This window comes from Mustela lutreola, chromosome 11 (assembly GCF_030435805.1).
Source record: "Mustela lutreola isolate mMusLut2 chromosome 11, mMusLut2.pri, whole genome shotgun sequence".
Classification (NCBI taxonomy): Eukaryota; Metazoa; Chordata; class Mammalia; order Carnivora; family Mustelidae; genus Mustela; species Mustela lutreola.
The window spans coordinates 50,189,397-50,204,673 of NC_081300.1; the positions used below are offsets into that span (position 1 = coordinate 50,189,397).

Consider the following 15,277-nt stretch of genomic DNA (forward strand, 5'->3'; position numbering starts at 1 on the left):
CTTGTCACTGTCATTGTGACAATTCCTTTTCTCTGATCTTTAACCAATGACAACAAATCCTACCCCCCCCCCACCCATGCGCCTTATACTCTCTTTCCAGGAAACACGTATAAATAAGCAAAAATTTGACACATAATTTCAGGGAAGTTCATGGACCCTTTGAAGCTCATTCATGACCCTGACAGAGGATAGGTACTCAATAAGTAATAGTGAAATCAATTCAGAGGAGTCTTAAATTTCTCACATACCTCTCCAGTCTTATTTCCAACCAGCTATCTTCTGTACTTTCTACTTCTCATGGTTTTGTTCCCCATTTCCTCATATCTTCTTACCTCTGCAGAAATACCCATGCCTTTCCCTTTACCTGTTCATAGCCTTTATAACCTTAAAGATCAGTTTAAGACTTGACTAATTTTTCTCAATTTATTCCAGCCTATGTGATCTCTTCCTCATCCCCTTTTTTTAAAAAAATATTTATTTATTTATTTATTTGACACAGAGAGAGATCACAAGTAGGCAGAGAAGCAGGCAGAGAGAGAGAGGAAGGGAAGCAGGCTCCCTGCTGAGCAGAGAGCCCGACGTGGGGCTCGATCCTAGGACCCTGAGATCATGACCTGAGCTGAAGGCAGAGGCTTTAACCCACTGAGCCACCCAGTCGCCCCCCTCATCCCTTTTCTTAATGAATGTGTTAAACACCTGGAAATTCATTATGCTTGGGCCTATAGCTTATTTTTTTATAGTGAGCTATTATTTACTTTGTTATTGAAAATTAACTCATCAGAAGGTTAGGTCTTTTCTCTGCAAATTCAATGTAAGTTTTTTCGGTGCTTTAGTTCTTTGATACCTTATAATAAGTAGGAGAGTGTCCTATAAATTAGAAGTATTCAATACATTTTGGTTGTTAATAATTTATAGAATAGTCTGTTTATAAGCATTTCATAGGATATAATGATCATAACAGATATGGATATTAATGAACGGCTTTAAACACTTAAGTATAATATGAAGGAAATATGATTGATGGCCTGGTTAAGAGACAGGGAAATCAAATTACAGATGAAGGAATCTGAACAGATTCATTGAAACCAGAAGAAGGAAGAAGACCTATATAGCAAGGAAGGTAGGTTTATCTGGGAGCACATGACACAGTGAGTTTGAATGGATTACTGAGGACCAACTGCTAAGTACCTGAAATAAAATGGGAAATTATAGAGTTTTAAAACCAGAAGGGTCATTTATGATCTTGCATTCTTAATCTCCCAACTAGAAATAACCCTAACCCAGCAATCTAACAACATAAGATATCTATTATGCTCCCAATTAAATAATTCTTGAAATCAATATACAAAGCTAAATGGACCATTAGCTTTTACCTCCATTATATTCTTATGCTATCAATATCTTGATTTAAACTTCCTCCTTGTCCCTTTCTTCCCCTCCTTATATAGTTCAACCAGCACACTCGGGAAGGGATTATTTGGCAGTTGTTTGCAGTGAAGAGTCCTTCCAAAAAGTGCCATGTACCTTGGGGCTTTAGATATGTTTTGGCCACCAATTAACAGGCTACCTCAATTCTTTTTTTTTTTTTTTTTTAAGATTTTATTCATTTATTTGACAGAGAGATAGAGAGCACAAGCAGGCAGAGTGGCAGGCAGAGGGAAACAGAGAGGCAGGTTCTCCACTGAGCAGGGGGTCCGATACGGGGTTTGATCCCAGGCCTCCGGAATCATGACCTGAGCTGAAGGCAGCCGCTTAATGACTGAGCCACCCAGGTGCCCAGGCTACCTCAATTCTTATTTTTTGGCCTTTCTATTCCTTTGGGAGGTTTCCTCTAGCAAATATGTAGCTTGTAGTTGGCCCTGTCACCACTAGATGGAACTACATTGTTGGCCAAAATGGGACTACTGGAAAGAGATGACATAATCAGTAGCTTTAATTATGGAGTGACTCATTAAGAGTTGGGAGTAGGGGCGCCTGGGTAGCTCAGTTGTTGAGCATCCACCTTTGGCTCAGGTCATGATCCCAGGGTCCTGGGATCGAGCTCCACATAGGGCTCCTTGCTCAGCCTGCTTCTCCCTCTCCCTCTCTCACTCCCACTCCCACTGCTTGTGTTCCCTCTCTCAGTATGTCTCTCTCCGTCAAATAAATTAATAAAATCTTAAAAAAAAAAAAAAGAAAAAACAAGAGTTGGCGGTAGAGGGATGCCTGGGTGGCTCAGTGTTAGGCGTCTACCTTTGGTTCTGGTCATGGTCCCTGCTCTGCGTGGGGCGACCTGCTCTGCAGGGCTCCCTGCTCGAGGGGAAGCCTGCTTCTCCCTCACCCACTCCCCCCGCTTGTGTTCCCTCTCTTACCGTGTCTCTCTCTCTCTGTCAAATAAATAAAATCTTAAGATAAATAAATAAAAGTAAAAAGAATTGGGTGGGAGAGATAAAATTCAAGAGGGCAAAAGCAGGACTATCAACATACTTAGTGCTTACTGGTTCCTCTTCTATATCACCTGTCCTGGCCCTAACCAATTCTGTTACTAAGGATCTCATTTTAGGGTCTGGAGTTTGAAAGAATGGAGAAATTTTAGTGAAAGATAGTGGAAAAAAGTTTCTAGGAACTCTGACTACGAAGATTGTGTTAAAATAAAATAAGATTTCCTTAACTTGACCTGATTTCTTTGTTTTAGGAATAAAGATGTAAGCTTCTTTCTAATTGAGTTATTTTAATTTGTAGAAATACTTTTTCACTTTCCTAGGTATTTCATTTCGTTTTGTCAAATGGAATAAAAATCCACTTACTTTCAACATAAATTGAGCTGGCCTAATTTTCCTTTTAAACTTTGAACTATCCTCTGGAATAACTGGAACTAATCACTATCGCATTACACAAAATGTCAGATTTTCTCTTCTCAACATCTACATAAAAATCTTAAGTTAGGGAACACTACACAATAAAAAATTTGTATGCATAAAAATAGAAATGAAGACTTAAAAAATTATTAACATGAATACCCTAAAAGAAACTAATATACACATACCTTTTGACATGAACTCAGTGACAATGTAAATTGGCTCTTCAGAAACAACAGCATATAGTGGAACAAGTTTATCATGTCTTAATTTTTTCATTATCTGAGCCTCTTGAAGAAAAGCTTCTGGCATCATTGTACCTGGCTTTAGTGTTTTGATTGCTACTTTCGTGGTTCCATTCCATGTCCCTAGAAAAACAGAGTCCACTATTTTAGTCTATAATGTTAAGAGATTTTTTAAGCCAAACCTTAATGAGCAGCAATTACCTTAAATATTTCAATATAAGTTATGGTGTTTTAATCTATGGCTAAAGAAATGACAAAAAAACAGTTCAGGGTTCTTACCCATCCATACTTCACCAAAACATCCTTGTCCTAATTTAACCTCTAGTCGCAAAGATTCTCGAGGAATTTCCCAAGCATCTTTTGCTAGACCTTGAGTCTGGGGTTTCACAGTAGGACACACGGTTGTTAACTTATGGCATAAACCATCAGCATGTTCTAGATAAATAAAAAACTATACTATAAAACAAATTAATTACAATATTAAGGTACATACAGTATATTAATGTTTTTAAAAGTCTAAATTGAAGAAAACAAAAACAAAAACATGATGTCTGTTTTACTCTAAAAGCACAAATACCAAAAAGGGAGCTGTATGCATGTAAGAAGCAAAACATCCAAGAGGTAAAACAATCTTTGTTAAACACATTTTTGAAGTTATAATTTACTGAACACTTATTATGTCTCAGCTATTGTGCTAATTCAGTACTTTACAAATATCTCATGTAAATAAGTCTTGAAAAACTTAAGTGACTTTCTTCATGTCACCCAATAAGTAAGTGACGGAGATGGGATGCAAACCATAGTTTTGGCTGCCCCCAAAGTTCTCTTTTTGATCACTGGGTTTTATTTCTTCCCAAAGAGAATGCTGCCATTAACTGTTATTCCTAATAACCATTAATGTAAGAAGCATATCAAAAATTAAGGAGAAAACTTCTTCATTTAAGAGACTGGTTTTCGGGGCGCCTGGGTGGCTCAGTGGGTTAAAGCCTCTGCCTTCAGCCCAGGTCATGATCCCACGGTCCTGGGATGGAGCCCCACATCCGGCTCTCTGCTCAGTGCAGAGCCTGCTTCTCTCTCTCTCTCTCTCTTTGCCTGCCTGCCTACTTGTGTTCTCTGTCAAATAAATAAATAAAATCTTTAAAAAAAAAAAAATAAGAGACTGGTTTTCAAATAAGGGAGACACAAAAACAGGAAATCCCAAATTCACAAAGGCTTGACTTGTGAATCCTGCTTACACTCTTTCTTATTATAAATAAGACATGTTCCCTCCCATGTTCAACAAGTAACCACACAAATCGAATTCTAAAAAGTGCAATTACAACTGATGCCACTGCTTGGTAACATGTTTGATCAAGGTCAAGACTGGTGGTTGACTTGATAGACTGTACCTGTCACTGAAGAAGAGACTGCCATTGCAATCCCCTCCCTTAGTATTAATAATTTAAAAGTTTTTGGGGTGCCTGCGTGGCTCTGGGGGTTAAAGCCTGTGCCTTCAGCTCAGGTCCTGGGATCGAGCCCCACATCGGGATCTCTGCTAAGCAGGTAGCCTGCTTCCCCCTCTCTCTCTGCCTGCCTCTCTGCCTACTTGTGATCTCTGTCAAATAAATAAATAAAATCTTAAAAAAAAAAAACACCCCAAAACAAAAAAAACCCCAATGTTTAAAAATAATAATAATAATAATTTTAAAACTTTTGGATGCATTCATATATCAAATTGGCAATGCAAAATTTTGAGACAGAAGAATCTAATACTGAATACCTTTCAAAGGTCCTTGAAAAACTAGAAGAATGTCTACAGTTGCAATGGGTTAGTTTTTCAGGAAAAGAACAATGCACCTTTAGATTAAATGTCATTGGATTTATACTCTAGGAAGTTTTATGTGGTCCATTCTATGCAGAAGAAGGTAACCCAAAAGGACATCTGACAGAGCTTTTTACATTAAGTATTTAGTTTTACCCACTTAATAAATGTCCCTAAAACATACATGCTTTTGCGCTTTTTTATTTATTGTCAAAATCTACCTTGATACTTAGCCACTATGAAACTCCAATGTAAACGCTATGTCAGTAAGATATAAGGAATCAAATAATGGTAGTCAGATTTTAGCATGTCTAAGAACCTAACTCAGGTAAAAAGTACTACCTGCTTCTCGTTTTTTTTTTAATGTTTTATAATTTTGGGGGGTATTTATTTATTTGACAGACAGAGAACACAAGCAGGCAGAGAGGCAGGCAGAGAGAGAAGAGGAAGCAGGCTCCCCGCTGAGCAGAGAGCCTGACACAGGGCTCGATCCCAGGACCCCAAGACCATGACCCTAGCCGAAGACAGAGGCTTTAACCCACTGAGTCACCCAGGCGCCTCTACCTGCTCCTCATTTTAAACCTAGAATACAACAGATTCTATCGCGCACACTCTTGTGGGTAAAGTACCACACTAAACCTTAAAGAGACATGAAGACAGAGATTCTGTCCTCATAAAACATACCAAGAAATAATTTTCACCTGTGAAATATTCACATACCTGTGTAGTGTTTTACCAACTTCTGCAGAGTATCAAATTGTGCTCTGGTTGTGATATAGTATCCACCGTTGTCAAGTTTCCTAATTTTATAGTGTTTCACATTGTCACCTCTTACCTCATCCCAATCACGAATAGAGAGAGAATAAGCACCTAGTAGGGGAAATAAATATTTTTTGTATCTTTCTCAAAATACTGTTCAAGAAAATTTTTGTACTTCTATTACTATAATTACCTTTAGTAGTTTCACTCTCTCTTACTAAGAAAATACCTCGTTGATTCCCAGGATTCAAAAGTAATCTTTCGGCGTCTTTTCTGCCCATTTTGCCAAAATACCATCTGGAAAAAATAGTGCTCTGAGTTAGAAATGTGGAAGGTTCAGAAAGGTTATAAATAAGGATCAGTAAGAATGGAGTGGCAGGATGACAACAAAGAGCTACACAGCTTAAAAACACAGCAAAACACAATAAAGGGTCTTTATTAAATAGAATTACTACAAATATTACTGTCAGAATATACTGTGCTAATATTTCCATGTCTCTTCAATTCCACCTGCAAGTTACAGGATCAGTACATGGAGAAGGAAAGGCAGTGGTAACAGAGAAGCTCCCAGTCACTGACAGATGGAGATATTAAGACTGTAGCAGGAAGAACAGAAGTGGGTCTCTGGTAACAGTGTGATCATCTGTATTCGGTAAGGTGCAAGTGAACTATATTCATATTATTAGCAACTCTACATTAGCATGGCTTTGATTTAATACAGATTTGTGAATAAAAATGAGTATCTGCTATGGAGAAGCTCACAGTATAAAACAGGAAGTAGTAAGTGTCAAGCAGAACAGAGTTATGGAGACAAAGTACTTATCATAAAAGCAACAAACATTGATAGAGCATCTACTGTATGCAAGGCACTGTTGAGTGTTGTGAGATGAAGACAAAGTAATATTTATGAATCCCAGATAGCCTTGGTTTGACCTAAAAAATATATCACTGAAGGTGCATTTTAATTTTTTAGAAGTTGTGAGAATAGCACATAGAACTCTTACATATCCTCTACACAGATTTCTCAACTGTTAAAATTTTACATCATTATATTCTTTTCCTATGTGCATATTTTTTTCTGAACTGATTGAAAGTAAGTTGCAAACATTGTGAAATATTACCCCTAAATACTTCAATGTGTTTCCTAAAGACAAGGATCCTCTCCTACATAACCAAAGAGCAAGCACCTAAATCAAGAAATCAACACTGATATAATACTATCAACTGAAGGTAAATTTTTGAAATGAGTCTGCAGAATATAAAAAAGGTTAATGTAATTTTTTAAAGTGAAAATATAAAGGATACAGACCAGGCAAAACAGTATTATTATTGCAGATTCATTTATGATCCTACTGTAAGCAAATACTATGGCATTAATTATTAATTTTCAAGTAACATCTCCTATTAATATGATATATTAGCTGTATTAAGACTGGTATGTAATTGTATGTGTGTAAAATTGTGGCTAAGTAGAATGTGCATTAAAACATTTTAAAAACCAACGTAATTAATAAAATATGAAGTAGTGCCATACTCTTCTGCCTGAATGGAATCTGCAGGGGCTACATAATTGCTAGGGATATAGCCATTCTTTCCTGTAGCAATAGATCTTGCTTCCCACCAGTCTCCTTCCCTGCAATACATAAAACAACAATTACCACAAAGTAGACAACTGCTCAAAACGCAATTTATGGCAGTATTGCCTTGTATCTATGTAGAAAAGAGGCTTAACTTCCATTTTTTTAATGCATTCATTTGATCAAAAGTCAAACTCAAAAGAGTAATATTTAAAAATAGGTTAGTTGAATTAGGGGATAAGGCTAAGCAAAAGAACAAAAGCACACATATTTCTGCTCCAAACAAACAAACAAAAAGGTTTAGTTTTAGTTACAAGATTGCTCTTTTACATACCTCTCTTCTTCAACCTAAAACAATAAACTATACTAACTAGAACAATTTGGGAGGTAAATCTTTCAAATTACTCAGTTTCAACTGGATGTTTTCTTTTTTAAAAGTTTTACTGACATAATTTGCATATCATAAAATTCCCACTTTAAGATGTACAATTTAATGGGTTTTAATATATTCATACAGTTGTGCAGCCATTACCACAATCAACTTTAGAACATTTCATCATCCCCCAACCAAGAAACCCCGTACCCATTAACAGTCACTCTCCACTACTCCACCCACCTCCCCCTGACATTGCCCAACACTACATCAGCTTTCTGTTTCTATGGATAGGACTATTGTGGGCATTTCATATAAATGGAATCATACAGTAATCTGGTGTGGTTTTTTGGAATGGTTTCTTTCACTCAGCATAATTTTTCATAGTTCACCTATGTTGCAGTATGTTATCAATAGTTCATTTTTTTTTTAAAGATTTTATTTATTTATTTGACAGACAGAGATCACAAGTAGGCAGAGAGAGAGGAGGAAGCAGGCTCCCTGCTGAGCAGAGAGCCCGATGTGGGACTCGATCCCAGGACCCTGAGATCATGACCTGAGCCCAAGGCAGCGGCTTAATCCACTGAGTCACCCAGGCGCCCCAATAGTTCATTTTTTTTATTGTCAAATGCTTTTAACCATATTTAAAATGATAATGCTCCTTTTTAGCCATTTCAGGAAAAGTATCAGAATGCCCTAGAACTCCTGTAGCAAAATATTTTCAACAGACAAGAATAAAAAATTTAACTCCTAGAATAAAGTATATTTACAAAAATGTTATCCATAGATATTCAAATAAGACTAAAATCAATTCAGAACATGAACATTATGTATAATTTGCAATACATAAGTCTTGACTTTTCCAAAATTAATGTGAAAGAAGCAAATATCAGTCTCTAATGAGGAAGATAGATATGGGTTCTGCCACTAAAAATTAAATGCATATTTTGCTTTGCCAGAGAAAAGTACTGAGTATCTTATCTAAATTGACATTTCAGGTGCACCTGGGTGGCTCAGTGGGTTAAGCCTCTGCCTTCGGCTCAGGTCATGATCTCAGGGTCCTGGGATCGAGCCCCACATCGGGCTCTCTGCTCAGCAGGGAGCCTGCTTCCCTCTCTCTCTCTCTGCCTACTTGTGATCTCTGTCAAATAAATAAATAAAATCTTTAAAAATAAATAAATAAATAAATTGACATTTCATAAATGATCAAGGGGGATTTGTTCTCTAGAAAATGAGATGAAAAATCTTTTGGCAATTCAAATATTTATACTCATACACTTGGTTTGTAGATTTCTGGTATACATTAAGCACTTTCAGATATACAAACTGAAAACTGCATTTGTGCTAACCATTCATGATTCATTCAAACATTTATTGACAACCCTTTAAGTAACAGACTTTATGAGACAGTGTGCTAGAAATAGAAACAGAGGTAAAAAGACAGTCTGTAACCTCAAGAAACTCAGCATAGAGCAGAATTTTTTAGCCTCACCCTTACTGAATCTTTGGGCTAGATGACTGTTGTTGGGGGCTGTCCTGTGCACTAGAAGAGGTTCAGCAATATCCCTGGCCTCCACCCACCAGAAAGCAGTGGAGGCACCCTGCCTCCAGACATTGCTAAATGTCTCCTGGGCATCTTTCCTTTGGTTGAGAACCACTGGTCTAAAGGAATAACAAGCACACAATAAATTATAATTAGAAGTAGTGATGGCAGCTATGATTGAGGTCTGCACGGGGTGCTACGTCAACATGTAAGACAGACACCTAATCCAGTGGGAGAAGGGGTGTGACTAGGAAGGAGAGGAAGAATGTCAAGAAAGGCCTCCTTGAGAAATAACATAGGAATATACATTTTGAAGGATGAACAGCGTTGGCCAGATTAAAGGGAAAAAAAAAAAAAAGCTGAGACAGGAAGTCATGTTCCAGAAAAAAGACACTGTACGTGTCAAGGCATGGGAATTCATAAAATTACAAGCAACTCAGTACGGCTGGGCCGTTAAATGAGGAAGGGGAAGCAGCTGGATGACTGATGTCTACCATTGTTATCGCTTTTCTTTTATCTTGACAGCAACTGGTAGCTACTGAAAAAGGCTTTTAAAGCAGAGAGACATGATCATATTTTATATTCTGGAACAATAATGGATAGCAAATGGGAGCAAGAATGTTAGGAAATATGACTGGAAGTAAAGAGACCATAACATACGGGATCTATTTTCTCTAACAAGTACTGAATTTTCAATTCAAACACTGAATTTGTAGTGGGCCACTAAATGGCTTTTATTACTGAGTGGTCCACTAAAAGTCTAAGAGTCATCTCAAACTAAAAGTCTTAGACAAGGGACGCCTGGGAGGCTCAGTGGGTTGAAGCCTCTTCATGATCTCAGGGTCCTGGGATTGAGCCCTGCATCGGGCTCTCTGCTCGCAGGGAGCCTGCTTCCCCCTCTCGATCCCTGCCTGCCTCTCTGCCCACTTCTGGTCTCTGCCTGTCAAATAAATAAATAAAATCTAAAAAAAAAAAAAAAAAAAAAAAAAAAAAAAGTCTTAGACATAGACAAAAACTCTAAGAGACAAAAACTCTAAGAGTCACCTAAGGAAAAAGCAACTTAGTGTGGTCAGGTAGGGACTGCAGGGGCTCCTTACTTGGCCTTTTCCATTTTTTGTTAGGAGAAAGAACGAAGATCCTTAAGTTATCTTATGTTCAAGGGACAAAAAATCTCTTTATAAAGATTTTTTTTTAAGTGATGTACTTACTTGCAAATATTCTCTCAATCTTCACTTTTAAATCTCTACCTTTTATGAAAGAACCACACACTACAGCACAATTTGCAGAAGTCATAACTCTGGCTACAAAAGGAGTTATTATGCCATGTATCTAAGGAAACCAAATGCATCATCCAACCCAGTGGGCAGAGACCCATGCTTCACCACACTCATCTTTAATATCAACCAGCTAAATGATTTCAGCATGAAGACTAGGTTTCTTTCAGTATTTCTCCCTCAAAATATTCCCAACACTTACGTGTTGTTAATTATTTGAAACCGTTCACCTTTCTTGAATGAAAGGTCTTCTGTAGTTCTAGCTTCATAATCATATAAGGCCACAAATATAGTAACACCACCTATTGGAGAAAAAAAAACACAAGGTAAATTATATATATAAACAGAAGAGAAAAAAAATGTAAAGAGCTTAAGCATAATTTTCTTTTTAAAAGATTTTATTTATTTATTTGACACAGAGAGAGATCACAAGTAGGCAGAGAGCAGTCAGAGAGAAAGGGAAGCAGGCTCCCTGCTGAGCAGAGAGCCCTATGCAGGGCTTGATCCCAGGACCCTGAGATCATGACCTGAGCTGAAGGCAGAAGTTTAACCCTCTGAGCCACCCAGGCACCCCTTAAGCATAATTTTCTTTCTAGTCTCCAAAATCTACTTCTGAATGGAGACTTGGGCAGCTGGAGTTTCAGCTAATAAGAAGCTCTCTGAAGACCTTCCATGAAACTGCTGCATGCTACAAATTCTAAGATTCTATATACCCTCAGAAACAAATTTAAGTTTGATTCATAGTAGCAGTATCTCGGACTTAGAATCACAGTTCAAGTTCAATTCAATTCTTTGGCAGAAAAAGTATTAACAAGTACTACAAACTGGCACTAATTATCTCACTTACTTATAAACAATGGGTGAACATTTCCATCCTTAAAACTGATCTGTAGCAGTAACTAGGGATTTAGCTAGATTAGTTATTATAAAAAATACTCAAAAATGGCTTATTTTTCTTAAAAATTAAATGATATGATTGATATGAAAAATAATTATCATACATAGAATTATACACAAATGCTTAACAGATCAGGACACCAAACAACTAAACTATTACCTGCAAACAAAGGAATAGAATGGATTATTTATTATTCTTCCCTGAGTTTCAGTCATGTATTAACTGTCTATTTAACATTGCTACTTGAATGTCTAAGCAAATGGCACTACTATCTACCTAGGTACTCAAGCCAAGTCCCTTTACTAGCACTGTTATTCTACCTCTAAAATACCTCTTTATCTACTTTCTTTTCCATTTCCACGGTTGCCATCCTAATCCAAATCCTTGTTACCCCTGACTGAATCTGCTGAGAAGTAGTCTCCTAACCCACTTCTGTACCTGCTTCCCTATAACCATTCTCCACACAGCTAGTTGCCAGAAAATTGCCAGGCTAGTTGCCAGGAAATTCAATTATGCAAATCCTTTATAAAAACCCTTCAATTGGGGCACCAGGGTGGGTCAGTTGTTAAGCGTCTGCCTTTGACTCAGGTCATGGTCCCAGGATTCTGGGATGGAGCCTCACATCAGGCTCCCTGCTCCGCAAGAAACCCACTTCCCCCTCCCCCGCTCCCCATACTTGTGTTCCCTCTCTTGCTGTGTCTCTCTCTGTCAAATAAATAAATGTAATCTTTAAAATGAAAAAACAACAACAACAAAACACTCTTCAATTGCTTCTTCTTGTCTTTGAATAAAACCCAAACTTCTTACCAGAATATATGAGGTCCTGAGTAATCCTGACTCTTTAATCTCATATTATACAATTCTACCCTCTGGTGTCCTCACTAGTCCTCAAAACCGCCAGGTTCATCTGTACCTCCTAAACTCTGCTTTTGTTGTTCTCTCTCCCCAGAAAGATTTCTTCCCAGGTCTGCCCAGATTTAGGTCTGTCTCATCAATCAAACTTCAGCCTTAAATGATTTCTCTTCAAGACAGCTTTCCTTGATCTTCTAAAGGGCTTTCACCAATCACTCTGGTCAGTTCCTTCAGAGCAGTTAAGAACCATTAATCATCCTGTTTAATTGTTTATTCACTAATTATTGTCCAACTTTTGTTATAACGTAAATTCCATTAAGACAAAAACCTTGTTTCTCTTGCTTACAATTCTCTGTAAGCAGCACACAGAGACTCCATATGTATTAACAGACGTATACCATGAAGGGACTTTCCACATAAATAAACTGTTTAGGTAAGTAAGTATGTCCTTAAGTATCAAAGTTTACTTGGATCATTTTGGATTACTGTCTTTCCCAAACATATAATCCTGAAAATAACTTAATCCTGAAAATAACTTAAACTTGGCTGATCACTGAGGACACTATCGTGGTTATCTATTACTGAGATAGTTAGAGTTAAGGGGTTAGAATTAAGACTGTAATCGGCCTTTGATGTCCACAACTCCTGAAATGAACAGTCTCATAGAATTCACTTATGGCATTCCTCTAGCACTATTACTGGTCTGGAGGTGAGCAGACTGAAAGGACAGATTTATAGCCCAAGCCTATAGAACAGATTCCTTTTTTGCCCCCTCTGGTTGATAGGAAGGACATGTGTTGCTCAGTTTGATGCTTGCAGCTGTTTTGCCAAGCCTAAGATTAAAGCTGATAATCTAAAGGCTACCAAAAAGAGATCAAGGACTGGAGTCCTTGATGACATCAAGAAACTACTGCTCTATCAAGGAATCCTAGAGCTCACCCTGCCTTTTTAAAGCCAATTATGCTTTGTTACTCAAGGAAAAAGTATCCTGATCTGGAAACCCCACAAAACAACTCTTTCTGAAGTTTCTAACTACTTTTTTAGAGCATTTCTGGCTCCATGAAAAGTTGTCAGCTGTCACTTCTTGTTCTCTGAAAGGTGATCATAATGTGATAAATGGAGTTCTGGCACAGGACATTAAACCTGGGCTCCCCTGCTTCTTATCTGTGACTCTGAAAAAAAAGCTTAACTCTGAGCTTCAGGACTTTCATTTTTTAAATCAGTGTCTGAGAGAAAAACTGTATTATCATCACAATACTGCCATTTAATTAATATTAAGTAACTACTATGATATTTTAATATTGGATAGTACTTTATAAACCCGAAAACATTGGTAAATTGTAACATTAACATTCTTGAGGGAGGGGTACATGTTTTTAATTTTTATATCACCACTGCCTGCCACATAGTAACCACTCACTACTTGAAAAAAATCAATTAATGAAATAACCAATGGTATAACCAGTAGATAATCACCAGATTATCACCAAATTTTCAGAACAATATGATGTATAATTTAAGACTGTAATTTTTATGTCAGAAGCTTTAATTTTCACATAAACTTTTAAGTCCCCAAGTAAGTTATTTTTCTCACAGCAGGCAAAAACTGTATGCACTGCCTGCCTGAGGTCATGTTCTCAAGCTGACAACAGAACTGTCCATTTAGATCTCACCTGTTAAACCAGCAGGATATGAACTTGGCACCACTGAGAATGAAGAAGATGCTCCTCCAAAAGGTGTCACCCCTGAGGATCCTCCAAATGGTGTCATGGAAAGACTGCTAAAATTAACAGATGCTCCCTTTGTTGAAGATGATGGTGCCACTGCGGTGTGTTCTGCTCCATAATGGCTGACACTGCTACTGACAGGTTCTGGAGTGTTTTCGGTTCTATATTTAATGGTTGGACTTTTGTTCTCTTTACTTTTAATGCAGCCCATTATCAAATCTACAAGGAGATAGGCAAATATTTTGAGAAGTGGTTAATATAAAGTACACTTCAAAAAAACACAACTGGGTGGCTCAGTTGGTTGAGCAGCTGCCTTCAGCTCAGGTCATGATCCCAGCGTCTTGGGATCAAGTCGCGCACATAGGGCTCCTTGCTCCTTGCTCGGCAGGGAGCCTGATTCTCCCTCTGCCTCTGCCTGCCATTCTGTCTGCCTGTGCTCGCTCTCTTCCTCTCTGTCTCTGACAAATAAATAAAATCTTTAAAAAAACAACACACACACAATTAAAAACTTCACTTTAAACAAGGAATTTTTCTCCTACAAAAAAGGAACGTTAATAAAATAAAGCAAACAAAAAACTAGACAGCTAAAAATGAAGTTTCTTCTCCTCATTTATCTTTATTATAATTCTGCTGAAGTATCATTCCAATCGTGTCATTCTCCAGCTCAAACACCTTTAATGGTCCAATGACAACATGCCACAGTGTGCTGGGAAAGTCACTGGGTCTGACACCAGAGAGGCCTTCGTTTGAATCCTGGCTTCTTACTCAGTAGTGGAGTGATTTCGGATATGTTGCTCGACTTCTCTGCACCCCAGTTACTTGAAAAAGAGGGAGAATAATAACACCTACTTCATAAGGTTTTCTATGAGGATTAACTTAAACTTATCACAAGTTCTAGACAATATGTGGTACGTAGTAAGTACCAGCAAATATCAGCTGTATTCTATACTAGCCCTCCGAATAGAAATATAATCTGAGTCACATATGTAATTCTCAGTGTTCTAGCAGATACATTAAAAAAATAAAAATAGATAAAATCGATTTTAATAATATATTTTATTTAACCTAGTACATCTAAAATGCAATTATTTCAACATGTCACCAATAAAGAAAAATGTAATGAGTTTTCTTGTACTAAGCCTCAGAAATCTGTTGCATATTTTAAACTTACAGTACATCTCAATTTGGACCAGGTACATTTCAAGTGCTCAATATCCATACGTGGCTAGCAGCTACCATATAAAGGAGCGAGTAGCTCTGTAACTTTTCCTTATCTACAGTCACACTCCCACTGCTTATCAAATTTGATCCCAATCTATCTTTCCAACTGTATCTCCTATTATTTCCTCACGCTTATCTACATACACACACTTTCCTGTTTCCCCAATATA

General features: G+C 37.5%; 1 protein-coding gene across 3 annotated transcripts in view; it reads right to left on the minus strand.

The window, feature by feature from the left end:
- Window positions 1–15,277, minus strand: part of YES1 (YES proto-oncogene 1, Src family tyrosine kinase) — a 66,265-nt gene that overhangs the window by 10,320 nt on the left and 40,668 nt on the right. For 2 of the 3 annotated variants that reach the window (XM_059139249.1, XM_059139248.1), the window contains exons 2-8: window positions 13,833–14,105; window positions 10,612–10,711; window positions 7,177–7,275; window positions 5,836–5,939; window positions 5,604–5,753; window positions 3,362–3,517; window positions 3,026–3,205 (exon numbers count right to left, since the gene is read on the minus strand). In XM_059139249.1, coding sequence (XP_058995232.1) covers window positions 3,026–3,205; window positions 3,362–3,517; window positions 5,604–5,753; window positions 5,836–5,939; window positions 7,177–7,275; window positions 10,612–10,711; window positions 13,833–14,097 — 1,054 coding nt within the window. In that variant the 5' untranslated portion in view covers window positions 14,098–14,105. The remainder of the gene's footprint in view (window positions 1–3,025; window positions 3,206–3,361; window positions 3,518–5,603; window positions 5,754–5,835; window positions 5,940–7,176; window positions 7,276–10,611; window positions 10,712–13,832; window positions 14,106–15,277) is intronic. The other variant, XM_059139250.1, reaches the window with a different exon arrangement.